This window comes from Triticum dicoccoides, chromosome 2B (assembly GCF_002162155.2).
Source record: "Triticum dicoccoides isolate Atlit2015 ecotype Zavitan chromosome 2B, WEW_v2.0, whole genome shotgun sequence".
NCBI lineage: Eukaryota > Viridiplantae > Streptophyta > Magnoliopsida > Poales > Poaceae > Triticum > Triticum dicoccoides.
The window spans coordinates 649,647,744-649,665,381 of record NC_041383.1 but is presented as its reverse complement, the minus strand read 5'-3'; the positions used below and the strand labels follow the sequence as shown (position 1 = coordinate 649,665,381).

At 51.7% G+C, this 17,638-nt stretch overlaps 1 protein-coding gene and 1 long non-coding RNA gene across 2 annotated transcripts; one reads left to right on the top strand and one right to left on the bottom strand.

Annotated features, from left to right (window-relative positions):
• Positions 1-437: 437 nt before the first annotated feature.
• Positions 438-1,852, bottom strand: LOC119368203. The gene is made up of 4 exons (XR_005176562.1): positions 1,416-1,852; positions 1,267-1,325; positions 981-1,166; positions 438-883 (listed from the first exon to the last, which is right to left on the bottom strand). It is a non-coding gene; the product is annotated as an uncharacterized LOC119368203 (long non-coding RNA).
• Positions 1,853-2,479: 627 nt separating this feature from the next.
• Positions 2,480-12,485, top strand: LOC119365384 (cinnamyl alcohol dehydrogenase 7-like). The gene is made up of 4 exons (XM_037631000.1): positions 2,480-2,692; positions 11,025-11,138; positions 11,227-11,897; positions 12,014-12,485. The coding sequence occupies exons 1-4, from the start codon at positions 2,571-2,573 to the stop codon at positions 12,214-12,216; spliced, it is 1,110 nt and encodes a 369-aa protein (XP_037486897.1). The 5' UTR covers positions 2,480-2,570; the 3' UTR covers positions 12,217-12,485.
• Positions 12,486-17,638: the final 5,153 nt, after the last annotated feature.

Genomic DNA, 17,638 nt, shown 5'->3' with positions numbered 1-17,638 from the left:
GGGCCTGCCCCGCGTACTGCTCGCACGTCCTGGGATCGAATTTCACTTCTCCCAATTTCTATTAAAAAATTCTTGTTTTTCCTTGGTTCAATTGCCTGGTTATTTTTACCGGTTTTCCAAAAAACTAGCCGGTTCGACCGGTTTTCTACGGTCTGATTGCAGAATGGTCTTATTAGCTTAAAAACTGTTGAGGCCGCCGATTCCGGGTTTTTTCGGTTCGACCGCCGGCCCGGTTTTTAAAACTATGCATACATCTGAGCCTAACATAATCAGTTACTAATCCAAATGGCCATACATCTGAGCCTAACATAATCATTTACTAATCCAAATGGCCATACATCTGAGCCTAACATAATCATAATCAGTTACTAATCCAAATGGCCATACATTCGAGCCTAACATAATACAACGACTAATCCTTAAGATAAAACCTAAAACGGGGACTAACCCAAACCAATAGTGAGACTGGCAAAATATTTTAAACCTAGCCAACAACAACAGTCGACGCCAAACCCATAAGCAACAGAAAAATTCAGGAAGGAACAAAAAAGGGCCAGGAATCTAGACATGTTGCCAATCCTCCCACATGGCAGCAAAAAAAATCAAAAGATCCAAGTAGATCCCCTAATCCATCAAAGGAATCCGACCATACCGTCCTTGAGCAGCTAATGCATAAAAAAACATTAGCCAGATACGAGCAGCCAACACATCTAAGAAACAACTGAAGCCGCACATAACAACTAATCCACATATATTTGACTGCTAGATAGGAAGGAAAAAACAAGAGCTCATAGACCAGAAGCCTTGCAACATCTCGACGTAGCAGCAGTCCACAGGACGGTCGAAGACTCGACGAACTGAACAAACATTGGCTCTTCAGAACCTGCATATACCTTTATCTTAGCAAGGGTTATTGCCAAACATGGTGTCTTCACCTCTTAAGTGATTGCAATTGATGATATATAGAGAACACTGATGACCTGATTATAGTAAATAGAGGTAGAGGGAGGCCTTGAGCTTGAGTTGCTGCTGCCCCATGGCTAAGGGGTGTCCCTTCATCAAGTTGGTGCAGCAACATGGGTGAGTTGGAGGTTGGCTGCATCTCATTCTCAGGTTCTCCAACACCAACCTCCTCCTGGATCGAGCCAGGGGTGTGTTGGGTTCTCCTACAGCCCAAAAGGAACAGCAAACAGAGCAACACGCCGTGAGGAAACCGCATCCACAACTGCATAATCGAATCAAAACAGAGAGGGGAGTGGGGCGCACCTTGACCTTGCGTTGTTGCTGCTCCATGGCCAGGCCTCGTCCTCCTCACCCTCCTCACCCTACATCGAGTCAAGTTGCTGCGTGCGTGAGGCAGGCAAGAAGGGAATGGAAGAAGAAGAAATCCAAGAGGAGATGAGAAGGGGGCTAACCTTGATGGCGTCGGAGGAGCCTTGATGGCGCCGGAGCCACGTGGGAGGGTCGCCGGTGCTGGAGAAGACGCGGAGGCCGAAACCCTAGCCACGAGGGAGTGGTGCTGGTGGTCGCTGGAGGACGAGCGCAACAAATCTGGTTGGTGGGAAGGATGAAGCTGAGGGAGGCGGTCATGGGAGAATGCTGCGCGCCGCTGGCAGCCGCCGGAATAGGCCGGGATCGGCCGGCGTAGGTGGCGGCGGCGAGGACCTACGGGAGATGGTGATGCGCGGCCGTGGCCTTTGCCCCGGCATCGGTGGTGATGGCGATGGCACGCGCAGCCGTGGCCTTTGCCGGGTGTGCTCGGCGCGCCCTGGTCGCCATGTCCAGGTGAGAGGCTCTGGGCGTGGCGCGAGGGGGAGCAGCGGCGCGAGGGGGAGGATGAGGGAGGCGGCGAGTCAGGAGGGGGTGGAGGCTAGGGTTCTAACCCAATGGGCGCCCTCATTGATCCACAGCCAACCAGCGGCCACCACACAACGACCCAAAACATGAAAAAATGGAAATACCCTGGGCGAGGCAGTGGAATAACGGCGGTGGCACGAGATATTTCCAGTGGAGAGTGGAACCGTTCATTGCAATAGTGACTTCGGCTCGATCCGACGGCTGAGATCAATCGAGAGCGAGATCGGACGATCGGAAACGCATCAAGCAAACCGATTCGACGGCCGAGAGTCCCTAATCGCTGTGAGCACCTCTAGCCCCCTTCTTCTCTTGTTTCTGGATATCATCATGTGTCATCACACTCTACTGTCACTTATACAGTACTCCCTCTGTAAACAAATATAAGAATATTTATAATGCTGTTTTAGTGATCTAAACGCTCTTATAATTCTTTACGGAGGGAGTATACTGCAGTAAAAACTTGATCGAGCGGGAATGACACAATCGGTTCGACCGTTCGCACAATGCTTTCGTGTTTATTAGTCCAGCTGTGCAGGACAATGTGAACGCCACGCCTGCTCGGCTCGCTCTGTCGCCTCCTGCTGCCTCCGGCGTGCGCTTGCGTCGCTATAAAACCAGACAGCACGCGCGGAGCACCGTCATTCAACTAGCTCGCAAAAGCCACCAAAGACGAGTCGCTTCTCTCTTTCTCCGGCCACCGTCGCCCATCCGCAATGGCGCCTACGGCGACGACCACGACGGCGGCGGCGGAGCAGCAGCAGCACCCGAGGAAGGCGGTGGGGCTCGCGGCGCACGACGCATCCGGCCACCTCTCGCCCATCCGCATCCCCCGAAGGTACGCACGCACGCACGCTCCCCTATCTAGCTAGCCCATCTCCGTCCCCTGTCCGCCTCTTGTCTGATACACACCGGCGGTCGCCGTTGCGGGGAATCGTTCCGGTTTAATTTTACGCTTGCGCTAGCTCAGCTGGGGCTGTAGGATCACACTCAGTAAGCCTGTGCGCGTCGTGCTAGTTTGCGGTTCAGATCAAGCACACCAATTAAGTGCAAGCTTGAGACTCTGATTTTGGTTCTGCGGTCAGTGTACGCGCGTAGCTGATCTTAATTTCGTATCTCAAGTAAACCACGGCCTATCACTTCGCCCCATGCAGAGTCGGAGAAGGTACAATATTATTTACGTCACATTTTCCTGCAAGTGGCACTACTCAAGTAACGGTCGAGCCTTCTTAGTACTGTTCTACTAGGAAAATATACTTGCTTCTTGCCCAGCCTCTCGAGCCCTCTTGTTCCAAGCGATCAACAGTGATTTCTGAAGAACCAGTAAAGTAAAATCATTGTAGCTACTAGGTTGCAACTCACAATATCTTTTTTTTTTCGAAACGGAGGCAAAAGATTTGCCTCATCGATTAAATAAGAGAGAGTAGATAAGAGTGTTACAACAACCACCTTAAGCACGGCATGCGGACTACTCTCGATATACAATACGCCCTAGTTTCTTTGCTCCAGCTGTAACCCAAAGCTTGGCCTCCTCCAGGATTGTGTTAAGAAGAATAGGCGGCGGAGCACTTTTGTGTTGGAACACCCTAGCATTACGTTCATTCCAGATGGTCCAGGAGACAAGGAGGGTTAGGGAGGCCAGGGCACTCCTGTTGGGGACGTGGCTCCCAGTACCATCCTCCCACCAATCTAGGACGGAGCCATGAAGATGCCACCTGGAGGTCTCAATGTGATGAAGACCGAGCTTGGCCGCGAGAGACCTCCAAAGCCGAATAGTGAAGCGGCACTTGAAGAGAAGATGAGCACCTGTTTCCTGCTCCCTAGAACAAAGAGGGCACAGACCGCAGTTGGCCCACCCACGCCTCTCCAGGCGGTCCGCAGTCCAGATCCTATCTTGGATAGCCAACCAGGCAAAGAATTTGATCTTCGGAGGAGCCCAAACTTTTCAGACCATACGATCCATTGGTGACAAGGTTAACCCAAGAAATTGAGCTTTATAAGCACTGGTTGTCGAGTACACCCCATCATTGGAATGCTTCCAGGTGATGTCGTCCTCCCGATGCTCATCAAGATGGACGTCATCCAGAAGCATCGAAAGAGTGAAAAACTCACGAATGTGATCTCCGGTGATGACGGTGTTGTAGATGATTTTGAAGATCCAAGCGTTCCCTCTAATAGCCTCCCTAACCTTCCAGTTCTTTCTCCTGGAGGCCTCATAGATGTGTGGGGCGATCTCTTTGGGCATACGGCCAAGGAGCCAAGGAGAATCCCAGAAAGGCGTTTTGGCTCCATTTCCCAGAGTAATGGTGGTGGAGGCATAAAAGAAGCTGAGATCATCCTCCGAACAGGGGTTGCCATAACCAACCCACAGTCTGTGGGGCTCCTTCCATTCGAACCAAGGCCACCTAAGGCGAAGGGCACGCGCAAATTTTTCAGAGTTAAGCACCCCAAGCCACCATACTCCTTGGGCCTACAAACTGTGTCCCATTTCACTTTGCACTTGGCTCCCGTTGTCTTGTTAGCACCTGACCAGAGAAAAGCCCGTTCAAGCTTGGTCAGACTATGAAGAGTGCCTTTAGGCACGATGAGCGGTGTGACTGAGAACACCGCTTGGGAGCAAAGGACTGATTTGACAAGGGCCGTGCGGCCCATAGCTGTGATGTTTTGGCCTTCCCAAGTAACCAATTTTCCGGCCGCCTTGTCTTCGAGATACTGAAAATCCACCCGCTTGAGCTGCCAGACCGATAGCGGGAGGCCTAAGTATTTGACCGGGAATGACGCACGGGTGGCCGGCAAGCTCCCAAGGATTGGCTCAAGATGAATGTGGGCACATCTAATTGGCATGACCGAGCTCTTCTGGAAGTTGCAACAGAGGCCCGTAACCTCTCCAAAGCCTCCCAAGATCGCTGCAAGGTTGTCAATGTCCTGCTTGAGAGGAGCCACAAAGACGGCCGCGTCATCAGCATAAAGCGAAGTCCGTATCTCGGGCCCCCGTCCCCGGACCTTGCGAAGGAGACCTTTTGTTGTTGCCAGATTAAGGATTTTCTGAAGCGGGTCGATCGCAATGACAAATAGCAGGGGGGGAGAGGGGATCCCCCTGCCGAAACCCGCTGCCATGTTTGATGGGCGGCCCTGGCAGACCGTTGAGAAGGATGCGGGAGGATGATGTCGAGAGAAGAGCAGCAACCCAAGCACGAAATCTGGTGGGAAACCCAAGTCGTTGGAGAAGCTCCAGGAAATATCCCCACTTCACCGAGTCAAAAGCCTTCTTGATGTCAAGCTTGAAGAGGAGGGCCGGAGTTTTGCACTTATGTAACCTCCGCGCGAAGTTTCTCACATACAGGAAGTTGTCATGGATGCTGCGCCGCTTGATGAAAGCGCTTTGGGCGTTCGAGACAATACCATCCATAAGTGGTGCAAGCCGGAGCGATAGTACTTTGGCGATGATTTTGGCAATGGAGTGAATTAGGCTAATGGGCCTGTAGTCGGAAATGCCCTCAGCCCCCTCCTTCTTGGGCAATAGAACAACACTGGCAGAGTTTAGCCAGTGGAGCTCGTCTATGTGAAGGGAGTCAAAGCGTTGGACCACCCTCATGACCGTATGCTTGATGACCCCCCAGCACCTCTTGAAGAACAGACCCGTGAAGCCGTCAGGGCCAGGTGCTTTATCAGAAGGCATTACCTTGATGGCCTCCCACACCTCCTCCTCGGTAATGGTGGCATCAAGGCCATGCAAATCATGGGGTTCAACACCTAGCTCTTCCCAGTTAAAGTCCTTGGCGCTCGAACCCCTTATCCCCATCACCTCATGGAAGTGGTCGTGAATGATCTTCTCTTTTTCTCTGTGCTCGGTTACCCAACCATGCCCGTGCTTGATCCGATGAATGTGGTTCTTTCGCCGCCTAGCATTAATGCGCCGATGGAAAAATTTGGTGTTAGCATCACCATCTTTCAAATTTGCAACCCTTGCACACTGGCTCTTTCGAGCCCTCTGGAGCACCGACAAGCTAATAACCCTTCTCTTCAGTCTCGAGCGGAGGTCCCGTTCCTCAAGGGAGAGGGGTCTCCCTTCCTGCGCAATGTCAAGGTGGAGGATCACAAGCTGAGCCGCATGAAACTGGACTTTCGCCTTAGAGAAAAGCTTTTTACTCCACTCAGAGAGACGCAACGCGGTTGTCTTGAGCTTTTGATACAGAATCTGGTATGGCTCCGTGTGTCTCACCCGCTCGGCCCAAGCCTTTGAGACCACCTCGTCAAAACCCGGCAAGGACACCCAGAGGTTTTCAAACTTGAAGGACCGAGGCCGCCTAGGCCCCCTGTCGTCGGCGAGCAGCAGAGGGCAGTGATCGGAAAGGGATGACGAAAGGGCATGAAGCACATGAGTGTTGAAGGACAAGTCCCAGGTCTCATTGCAGAAGAAGGAGTCCAGCTTGCAAAGGGTTGGGTTTTCCCTCTCGTTGCTCCACGTGAACCGCCTATTCTGCAGATGGATCTCCTTGAGCTCACATGACTGCAGAGTGTCCCGGAAGCGCTTAATCCTCCTCCGGTTGATGTTTCGCTTGTTCTTGTCCCTAGCACGATATATTTGGTTGAAGTCCCCAAGCACGAGCCATCCCAAACCAGGAAGTGGCTTGCAGGAGCATAGCTCCGCAAAGAAGGCCTCCTTGCATGCATAGTCCGTAGGCCCGTAGACATTAGTCAGCTTGAAACACACCTCACTCTCGAGGACTCTGACCGAAGCCGAAAGGCAATAAGCCGAGAAAGAAATGTCGGAGACCTCGAGAACACTGTCATCCCATAGCAGCAACAAACCACCCCTTGTCCCTACAGCCGGACGTTGCGCAAAATTCCGCAGCCTGTTTCCACCGAGAAAGGCAGCAGTAAACACATCCACGTTATCCAGTTTCGTCTCTTGCAGACACACAATTTGACAGGAGGAAGACGCGATGGTAGCACTAACAGTTGCCCGCCTTGCCGGGCAGTTTAGTCCCCTAACATTCCAACACAGAGTGTTGATGGGTTGACTTAACATGGAGACAGCAGGAACACACATGGTTGAGCAGAACCATAAGAGCATAAGTCTGTGAAGAAGCATCGCAAGCTTGGAGATAGCAGGCACATTTGACTTTGGAGACTGGAGGCGCAACATCCATCCATGTGCACCCAGCAAGGTTCAGAGTACAGACACAACATAGAAGAAAAGATACAGACCCCTCTGGGCCACCTAGCCATACTTGCTAACATAAGAACATGGCAGCATCCAGGGCAAACTAGCAGATCAGACTGCATCAAGGCCCACACTTCCCTGGAGCACAGCGTCATCTTGAGTCGAAGCAATCTCCAGGGCCCCCTCGCCGCCATGCTCGATCAGGGCATCTTCAACATCATTGACGGCCTTGTCGTCGAGGTGGAAGAAATCACGCATGGCCACGATGACCTCTGTGGGTAGCTGCTCCTTGAACTTGGCGGTGAAGTCGTCCAGAGTGGCTTCTGTCACATCCTTGCCATCCTTAGTAATCCCCAGTCTGCGAGCAACCAGCTGCTCAGCAGATTTGGCCACCGGAGCGATCACCGGGCCACCAGGGCGCCTGATGCGCTGCAGGGAGAGGCCACCCCTGTAGGAAATCCGCACTCCAGCCAGTGTCTTCCTGCGAGCCGCCGGCGGCCTGGGAGGCGAGGAACCAGGCGAGGCAAGGATGCCCGGCTGACGATCCACGAAGAGAGGCGCCACAGCCCCCTCCCCAGCCGGGGCCACGCTAACATGCACCGGAGAAGGGGTCCGCCGCACCGAACCATCACAGAGCAGCGGCGGCGTGGGTGACCCTTCGAAGCCCGGGGGCCTAGCTGGTGAAGGTAGCGGCTCCAGCAGCATCCCAGGCGAGCAGAGAGCCAGCGTGACGGGATCGACATGCAGCAGCGGAGAACTCTGTGCTCCAGCCCTCTTGGACCGCGGGTTGGGCCGCAGCACAGAAGTTGGGGAGCGGGGCGGGGACGCCGGCGAAGAGGGAGCCTCCAGCGAGCGCCTCCGATCACCACGGGGAGAGCCGTGCCGAGTGGTGGAACGCCCACGGTTCCCAGCACGCTCCCCCTCCAGAGCGGGCAGGAGCTCCACGGCACGGTCAAGGGCACTGCCACCCGAACCGGAGCCACGCAGGAGCCCAGCGCCGGCGACCACTGCCTGAACAGAAGCCGATAGGGGAAGGTCGGAGGGCACCGCCGCGCGACGACGACCGCCCGACCGGTCCCTGGAGCGATCTTGGCCAGCCTCCCGCTGGCGATCACGCGTGTTGCGGGAAAGGGAACGACGCATCCTGGTGGCCCAGCCCTCACGAGTGCGGGCACCATCGCGGCCACGGCGCCCATCGTGGTCTTCATCATCACGCCGGTCATTGCGCCGAGCATCATGGGCCGGAGCAGCGCGCCTGTCTGGCGGGATGTAGGTACCGTCGACGAACTTTCTGTACCAAGTGAACTCCTCGACGTCCGGCGGCGGCGGGTTGTCGTCATCTTCTCCGGCCTTGGAGTGGTCTTCAAGGAGGTCCAGGTGGATTATGACGCGGTGGCGAAGCCCGCGGCGCCCTCGACGCCGGTGCCCGCGGGCGGGCAGGGTGAGCCACTTCACCTTAGGGATGGCGCTGGGGTCGGCAGTCCAAGCCCAGAGCGACAGGTCACGGGTGTCCTCCTTGCGACGGGAGCGGGGCTCGATGTAGTCCAGAGAGCAGCGACGACCGATGAGGAATGTGGCCACGTACTCGTTCCAGGCATGCAGGGGCACGCCCTCCAGGCAAAGCCGGACGTGCAGCAGCATGTCTTCATTGTCAGCATGAGCCTCCAGCCTCCATTGCCGCGCAAAGATGCGAAAGCCCGAACCAGGCAGGTAGTCGCGGGACACGGCATCAGCGCAGTGGTGTTGGTGCATGAAGCGGATGAGGAACCTCTCCGGGTAGTGCTTGACCACCTCGACGTCCTCCTTTCGAGCCCCCAAGGCCCTGGCGACGTCCGCCGCCACCTGCTGGCAGGAGACATCCTGACGGTCACCCTCAAGCCAGGCAACCGCCGCGTTGGTGGAGAGGACGGCCGACTCCGCTTGCATCTCGGGCGTCGCCGGGACGACGACGAAGTCTTCGGCCGGCCTGAGCGAGGCATCCCCAGGCCGCAGCGCCATGCCCAAGGGGGCGGGCGAAAACAGAGGAGGTAGCGGCACAGCACCGTGCTCGTCCGACGCTCTGGATTCCCACCCCCGGCCTGGGCGGGAAGGAGCTTGAGCAGAGGTTGCAGCGGGGCGAGGCAGAGGAGGGGGTGGCAGGACGGGGCAGTCAAGAGAGCTCAGGGGCATCCATCTGTTACGGCAGCCCAGCGATTTATGCCCATTCTGCAGGCAATGGGAGCAGCGAAGCGGGTCTCGGCAGCTTGAAGCTCTGTGGCCCTTGACCAGGCACCTGCAGCAACGCCCGAAGAGCCAACGCGGGATGGGCAGCGGCTTGAATGCCGGAGCAGGCAAGCCCGGCTGGCGCGGCCCTTTACGCGATGTGACCAGCGTCCAGCCGCCGGTCGCCGCCATCTCGCGCCCCGCGCCACCAGAGCCACCATCCAGCATTGAAGGCGCGCCCGCGGCAAGGCGGGGGGAGGCCAACTGCCCCCCACCACCGCAGTAAACAGGGGCTTCGTCTTGAATGCGCGTTGAGAGAGCCGCGGAAGCGGCCGGCCCCGAGCCGACCAGGGTGCGGTGCGGAGACGCCCCGACCGGCTGCGAGTCCGGGACGAACTCCACGGATGCAGTGGGGCTGACCCGACCCCTACCACCACGATATGGATCTCGATCTGGGGCCGACGAGGAACGCGCTGGGGGCGCCAGCTGCGCGAGCTGCGCAGGGGAACAGGGGGGAGCACCAGCAGGAGGAGGTGGCAGGGGCATGAACCAGGAGCCCAGCACCAGGCCGGGAGCAGCATCCGCCGGCGCCGGGACGGATGCGGGTGCGGGCGCGGGCGCTGCCTGGAGCCGCGGGGGAGGGGGCATGGTGTCCGGGGAAAGGCCAATTGGTGAATGGTAATGCAACTCACAATATCAACTATGAAATTCTGGCGACTTCAGTTCTGAGTTGGTGATAGGCAATAAAGCAAGGGTAAGTGCTAGTAGTAACATGCAAGTAGAGCTGCCGATGTTAAACCTTTACCCATTCACTGCTCTCTGCACACACATCATACCAGATCGGGTCAGACCTCAATTCAACTGCAGCTGCAGGCACCGAACCTTCCTTCCTTCTTTCCTTGAAAGTTCTTGGAGTGAAGGTGGATTTTATTGCTGCCCCTGCAAAGAACTTATGGCGCCCGCCACTAGCTTGACCTTTCTGGCTACTATCTCAGTCCACAATAACATGTCCTGCCATCCGCTACGTACCCTAGATCGGAGCTCAGTATACTCGTTTCGGCCTGGGCCTCCTTCTCTAGCTGGCTGGCAGTAACTCTGCATCAATTCAAGGCAATTCAATTGCGTCGCTACGTCTAGGTACGCTCCGTGGATCGTCAAGTTGTTCATCGCCCCGCTCCTGCCTGCTGCACCTGCACATGGCTGAGTTTAAGGGAGATGGATGAAGATGTCCCACTGTCCTAGAGGCCGGATTCAGCCCGCAGAGAGGAATTGTACAGTTTTTTTTCTCATTTATTATGCCGGCCAGCTCAACATGTTTTTTTTTTTTTTGCGAGTAGGCCAGCTCACCATGTTGATGTACGCGTGACCATGCATGTGTCTTCTTTCAGCTACAACAGCAGTGCAAACCCTTCTTCGTAGGAGGCAAGACATATATGTAGAAGGCACACGCTTTTAATCTCCTACTGGTAATGTAAGAGATCGAACAAATAAATACTCCATCCGCCCCGAATTACTTGTGGCTCAAATTAGTGGTAGATACATCCATTTTAGCAAAAAGTAATTTGGGACGGAGGAAGTAGTTTAAAGAGTTCGTGTTATCGGTAACTAGTTGAATTTTCAGATGCGAATCTTGAATGATTAACGTTAGTAGTCTCCATTGTCATTCTGAGCTCTGAATCTGTACCCCGCGTCAGCAAATTGCAGTTCTGAAACATGCTCATGGGTGAGTGCAATAGCAGAGGAGATAGTAGAATTGTCTGAACTGGTTCGTGAGAATCTAATATCGCCGTTAATTCTGCAGGAACACTGGTGATGACGACGTGGCCATAAAGGTGCTCTACTGCGGCATCTGCCACTCCGACCTGCACACCATCAAGAACGACTGGAAGAACGCCATCTACCCGGTCGTCCCCGGGTAAACTTCACTCACTCATACAGTAGGAGCCACGAGATCGCCAGGCTGATCACCGTGTCACAACTTGTGATAATCCATATGCCCGCAGGCACGAGATCGCCGGGGTGGTGACGGAGGTGGGCAAGAACGTGGCGGGGTTCGCGGCCGGGGACAGGGTGGGCGTCGGCTGCATGGTGAACGCCTGCCGGGCCTGCGAGAGCTGCGAGGACGGCGCCGAGAACTACTGCGCCAGGGTCGTCCTCACCTACAACTCCCGCGACAGGGACGGCGCCGTCACCCGCGGCGGCTACTCCGACCTGGTCGTGGCCGACGCGCGCTTCGTCGTCCGCTTCCCCGACGCCCTGCCGCTCGACGCCGCCGCGCCGCTGCTCTGCGCGGGCGCCACCGTGTACGCCCCCATGCGGCGCCACGGGCTGGGCGCGCCCGGCAGCCACGTGGGCGTGATCGGCCTCGGCGGGCTGGGCCACGTCGCCGTCAAGTTCGCCAGGGCGTTCGGGGCGGCGAAGGTGACCGTGATCAGCACGTCGCCCGGGAAGCGGGAGGAGGCGCTGGAGCGGCTGGGCGCCGACGCGTTCGTCCTCAGCACGGACGCGGCCGAGATGAAGGCCGCAGCGGGCACCATGCACGGCATCGTCAACACGGCGTCCGCCGCCGCGTCCCTGCACCCGTACCTGGCGCTCCTCAAACCCCACGGCAAGATGATCTTGCTCGGCATCCCCGATAAACCTCTACAGGTCTCCGCGTTCGCTCTCATCGGCGGTAAGCTCAGCTTCGATTATGGTCATCCTTCATCACTCAGAAATATCTTATGATCTTCCTCCATTCAGAGAAATCTTTTGAGCTTCCTGGTTTGATCTTTTAATGCGGTCGAACAGGCGGCAAGACAATTGCCGGGAGCTGCATGGCGAGCATCAGCGAGACGCAGGAGATGCTAGACTTCGCCGCCGAGCACGGCGTGGCGGCGGACGTCGAAGTGATCGGCGCCGGGGAGGTGAACGCGGCAATGGAGCGCCTGGCCAAGGGCTACGTCAGGTACCGCTTCGTCATCGACGTCGGCAACACCCTCAAGGCGGATTGACTAGAGCGCTCGCCGGTCTCTGCTCTGTAGCATGATCTGCCGGCGAGATCAGTGGCCAAATCCAGCAACAAAAACACCTGATCGATACTGATGCCAATAAATGCAGTAGTCCGTATACGATTATGCTAAATCTGGCTTAATGTAGTGCTGTACCGAACCCTGCTTCTGCTCAATGCAGAGAAGTCTAAAATAAACCTTGAACTTGTAGACAAAAACTAAATCAAACCCTGAACTTTGAATTCTTGAAATCAGCACACCGAACTCTTTAATCTTGGTCTATTTTAAAATTTAAACCTTGAATGCGCTCCCAAACAAGGATCGCTGACTTGGCAACTGAAACCCGGGATTGCTTCGCTGACTTGGCATATGAAACCCGGGATCGCTGACTGCCGCTGGACTGTACTGGGCCGGCCCATCAGGTGAACTTAAACTGCAGCCGAGCTGTACTGGGATTGCCCACCGGGCAAACTTAAAAATACCAGAACAATGGAAACGTTGTCTGGAAACAAACTTCCAATCTCGCGTTGTTAACCAAGTCCTGATAGCAACTTTATCCGATAGCTGTTGGTGATAAATAAGAAGCACAAAAAGTTTAACATCACATGGAAGCATCGAGATTTGAAAACATTTCTGAAATTATTAGACATATTTTCTTGATTGAAATACGAACATTTCTTGGAATTATGATTTTTTTGGAAAATACAAACAAAAGTTGAAAACGTGAATCCCCTAGAGTTTTTAAAGTGTGAACACTTTTTTAAAACGAATAATTTCGAAATCTGAACAAAATTTGAAAGTGCGAACAATTTTTGAAAATGTGTTCACATTTTTTTAAATAGTTAGAAAGTGTTCACACTTTAAATTTTTATTCAGGTTTCAAAATGTATTCCCATTTTTACGAACAAATGTTTATGTTTCAAAAAATTATTGTTTAGGAAAATTGTTCCTACTTATTTTGTTTAGGTTTCAAAAATTATTGATGTTTTCAAAACATTGTTTGTTTCTTTTTCAAAAATTGTTCGCGCTTTAAAAAATTGTTCAGGGATTACAAAAATGGTTCATGTTTCCAAATTTTCTTTGTATTTATTTTTAAAAACTTTTTTTAAGAATACTTGGATTTCAACATTGTTGACCGTTTCCAGGAAAATGTTTCAAATCGCGACGTCGTTGTGTTATTAAATATGTTGACGCTTCTCATAAATGTCTTGAAATCTTCAACTATAGTGGCTAGCGGGACGAGGTTAGAAACACCAGGTCCCAAGTGTCTGTATAAGTCAAGAACAGATGTCTTCTCAAGAACAGATGTCTTCTCAGTAAGTGGCTGTATAAGTTATCAGCTGAGACTGAAGCCACGTGGGCGCAGATTCTCCGTAGTAAGTATCTGCAGTCCAAAACTTTGTCCGAGGTGACAGTGAGACCGACGGACTCGCCTTTTTGAAAGGGGCTTATGAGAGTCAAAGCAGCCTTCTTTAATAGGAAAAAAATTTACAGTCGGTAATGGCACTACCACGCGCTTCCGGAAGGATACTTGGCTTGGTGAATCATCGCTGGCGCTTCAGTATCCGTCCCTGTATAGTATTGTTCAACGACGTGATGCTTTTGTGGCAACGATTATGCAGTCCATCCCCCTTAATATTCAATTTAGAAGGACGCTAGTTGGCAACCAGTGGGATGTGTGGCTTCATCTGGTGAGTAGACTGATGGAGGTTTAGCTGTCTCATTAGCCCAATCAGTTGTGTTGGAAGCTCACTAGGTCTGGAGAGTTCACTGTTAAATCGATGTATATCGATGTCATCAACTCTAGCGCCATTCCTAGTTCCTAATATGTTTGGAAAGTAAAAGTTCCTTTGAAAATTAAAGTGTTTATATGATTTGTACATAAACTAGTCATATTGACAAAGGATAACTTGGTAAAGGGCAACTGGACAGGATCTACTAGGTGTAGTTTTTGTGATCGGGATGAAACCATCAAACACCTTTTCTTTGATTGCCTGTTTGGCCAAAGTTTTGTGGCAGACGGTGCACATTGCCTTTAACATTAGTCCTCCGAATTCTGTCAATACGTTATTTGGAACGTGGCTTGTTGGGATAGAGTCCGAAATAGCTAGACACATTCGCGTAGGAGTATGTGCTTTGTTGTGGGCAATTTGGAACTGCAGAAATGATTTGGCTTTTAACACAACAACAAATATTTATTTTTTGCAGGTTTTATTCCAAGCCACTGCGTTGATCCGTATGTGATTGTTACTCACTCCGACAGAGGCCAGGGAGCGTTTTATTACTGGATCTATCCGGTGGGAGATGGTAGCACGGGATATCTTTAACCGGTTTGGATGGCGATCATGTAATAGGATGGTGATTAGTTTTTCCTATTTTTGTTATGCTAGCCGGTTGTGGCCTTTTGGCTTTTGGTTTTTGGCGCTGTGGCTCTTTGTGAGCTGGCCGCTTCTTTGTTTCAGACTATAAGACTCTATTGAACCTATTTGTTTATCTATAAAGATGGCCATATGCATCATTCTGATGCAGAGGCCGGGGAGTCCCTCCTTTTCGAAAAAACCCAGGTCCCAAGTGTGAATCCTTGTCTGTCCATTTTTTCTTCTTTTGGGTATTCTTAAGTCGCATGATACGAAAAAGAAAAAGAGGCTTCGCCCTGATGGGCCAGCCCAGTTGCGTTCGGCCCTAACCTTACTGTCGATATTCCCCTTGAAAACACGCTCAAGGTTTAAAATAGGGCGGGATCGGAGAGCTCGGTGTGCTGATTTCAGGGATTCAAAGTACAGGGTTTGATTTAGCTTTCGTCTACCAGTTCATGGTTTATTTTAGACTTTATCCCAATGCAGAAATAGTTCAGGGTTTATTTTAGACTTTTTCCTATATAGTATGTTTGCGGAGTGTGACATGAATATGGATTTTCTGAGAGTGAGAGAAAGGGAGATAACAAACAATGCAATATGCAACATCTTTCCTTCATATAAATAAGATAAAATTCCTTAACTATATGCCACAAATTAAGTGCAAAATCATGCTCTTTGCAACAGGGACCATACATATATACTCCCTCCGTCCAAAAAAGAATGTCGCTACGACATTTTTACAAAAAACCCCTCCAACTTTCCCTGCAGCTTCTTGATGTTGTGCCGCTCCACTGCCCTGCGCCGCGTCACTGAGCTCCTCTCCCTCCTCCACGACCCCGCGCCGGTCCTAAAAATCCGTTCTTCAACGGGGCAGCCCTCGATATGGAGGCATGACGATGGGTTGGCGCTCGATCTGGAGGCATGGCGACAGCATGGGGCATGCGCTCCTCGTCCTCAAGCTCTCATCCACCAGCTCCTCCTCCAGGCCCCGAGTGGCTGCTATGGAAGTTGATGGTATCAGAAGACGGACGACAGCTGCTGCGGAAGTTAACCCCGACTAAGGCGGCTCCTCCTCCTTGAAGTCCTTCTCATGCTTATCGACCTCGTGCCCAAGTGCTCTACAAGTGAATTTTTTACTCTAAGTCTAAAATTTTGATCTTTACTGTCAAGTATGGAGTTAGTGGTAACTACTGAAGTTAGTGTTCATGTCAAGTTAGTGGTAACTACTGATGTTTGTGGGTATAGTTGTTCGGCATTCACACAAGAAGCCGGTGTTTCTGTCAGATCTTTGAAAGTCTGATTTTCTAGTTACAATAAGTTTGTGTTCATGTCTGCCATTGGTTACAGTAAGTTAGTGGTTAACTGGACATTGGTTACCGTAAGGATTAGATCTTAGTTGTGTCATCACACAAGAAGTTGTAGTGTTTAAAGCTAAAATAAGATAGATTAAGCAAAGCAAATGATATGGCCATTAGTTAGCCTTGCTCCAATGTGTCTCCTAGCCTTGCATTTTCATTCTCATTCTTACCGTCAAAATTCAGAGCAAATTCTAGTAATATTTGTACTGCTTGCGCTTGTAGTAATATTTGTACACTTCGCTCTAACTGATTTCAATTTCATTCATAACTTTTCTCTAACTGACATCAGTAGTACTGATAGGTTGTCTAATTTATATTGAAAAGAATTTGATACTAAAAACTTTGTAAAATGCCTAATTTTCACTATGGTTTCCAACAGGAGTATCGCACTCTTATTAAGAAAAGAACTTGACACTGAAAACTTTGTGAATCCTCCGAATTTATGTTAACTCCATAGAAAAAGACTTCACTGAAACTAAATTATGTGAAGTTTATGCTTTCTGAACATGATACTAAAATTTTATGTTATCTAAACTTGATACTAAAAATTTATGTTATCTGAGTATCTTAGATAGTTCTAGAGTATCTTAGATGTGCACAATAGTACATACTCCAAATTCACAGCATTTGGGAGTAGATAGACAACCATTTTTTTCCAAATTGATAGCATTTGGGAGTAGCTAGCTAGTGTCAAATTTGCAAAATGTTGCCAATTGTCAATCAGTTGGTTGTCACTGTCACACTTAGTGCTTGCAATTTTTTTCCAAGTCAGTGGTTGCAAAATTTTCCACTGTCAACTGCAGAAAGATCAGTGTATGTTTTCTTGAGAGGTAAATGGTCATTTTAAATGGTTTAATTCACAAATCATTTACTAGCCAAGCACACCAACCCCAAGTCTGCTCCTCCTCGGCCATGTAACTCTTGTTGTTTTTGTTGGGAAACGTTGCATGGAAAACAAGAAAATTCTATGCACATGCAAGATCTATCAAGGAGATGCATAGAAACGAGAGGGGGAGAGTGTGTCTACGTACCCTCGTAGACCGTAAGCGTAAGTGTTTAACAATGCGGTTGATGTAGTCAAACTTCTTCGCGCTCCAACCGATCAAGTACCAAACGTACGGCACCTCCGCGTTCTGCACACGTTCAGCTCGGTGACCGCCTTCTTGATCCAGCAAGACAGCGAGGTAGTAGATGATTTCCGGCAGTGCGACGGCATGGTGACGGTGACATTATCTTCGAAGGTATTCGCCTAAGCACTACAAAATATGACCGGGGGTGTAAATGGTGGAGGGGGGGCGCCACACACGACTAGGCAATTGTCTAGTGTATGCTAGGCACCCCCTCCCACATATATATAGGTGGGAGGGAGGGAGGGAGAAACAACCATAAGAGGTGCCCAAGTAGGAGGAATCCTACTTGGAGTCCCTCCCAAGCCCCTCCCCTCCGCCATATATGACCGAGGGGGAAGTAAAGAGGGGGGAAAGGGAAGGAAGGGGGAGTCCTACTCCACACTTTCCTTTCCCTTCCCCTCTTTCCCTCTCTTCCTAGGCCGGCCTGCTATGGGGGGGGGGTGCACCAATCCCTTGTGGCTGGTGTGTTCCCTCTCTTGGCCCATAAGGCCCATATCTTTTGCCGGGGGTGCCCGTAACCCCTTCCGGTGACGATATAAGTACCCGTTACCAAATCGTTCTATATATCAATATTTACCTC

Excerpts from the sequence above, each read along its gene's own strand:
- LOC119365384 (XM_037631000.1), top strand. The coding sequence starts at position 2,571 with ATGGCGCCTACGGCGACGACCACGACGGCGGCGGCGGAGCAGCAGCAG. Across the intron at positions 2,693-11,024 it reads CCCATCCGCATCCCCCGAAG|GAACACTGGTGATGACGACG; the intron begins GTACGCACGCAC and ends TTAATTCTGCAG. Across the intron at positions 11,139-11,226 it reads ATCTACCCGGTCGTCCCCGG|GCACGAGATCGCCGGGGTGG; the intron begins GTAAACTTCACT and ends ATATGCCCGCAG.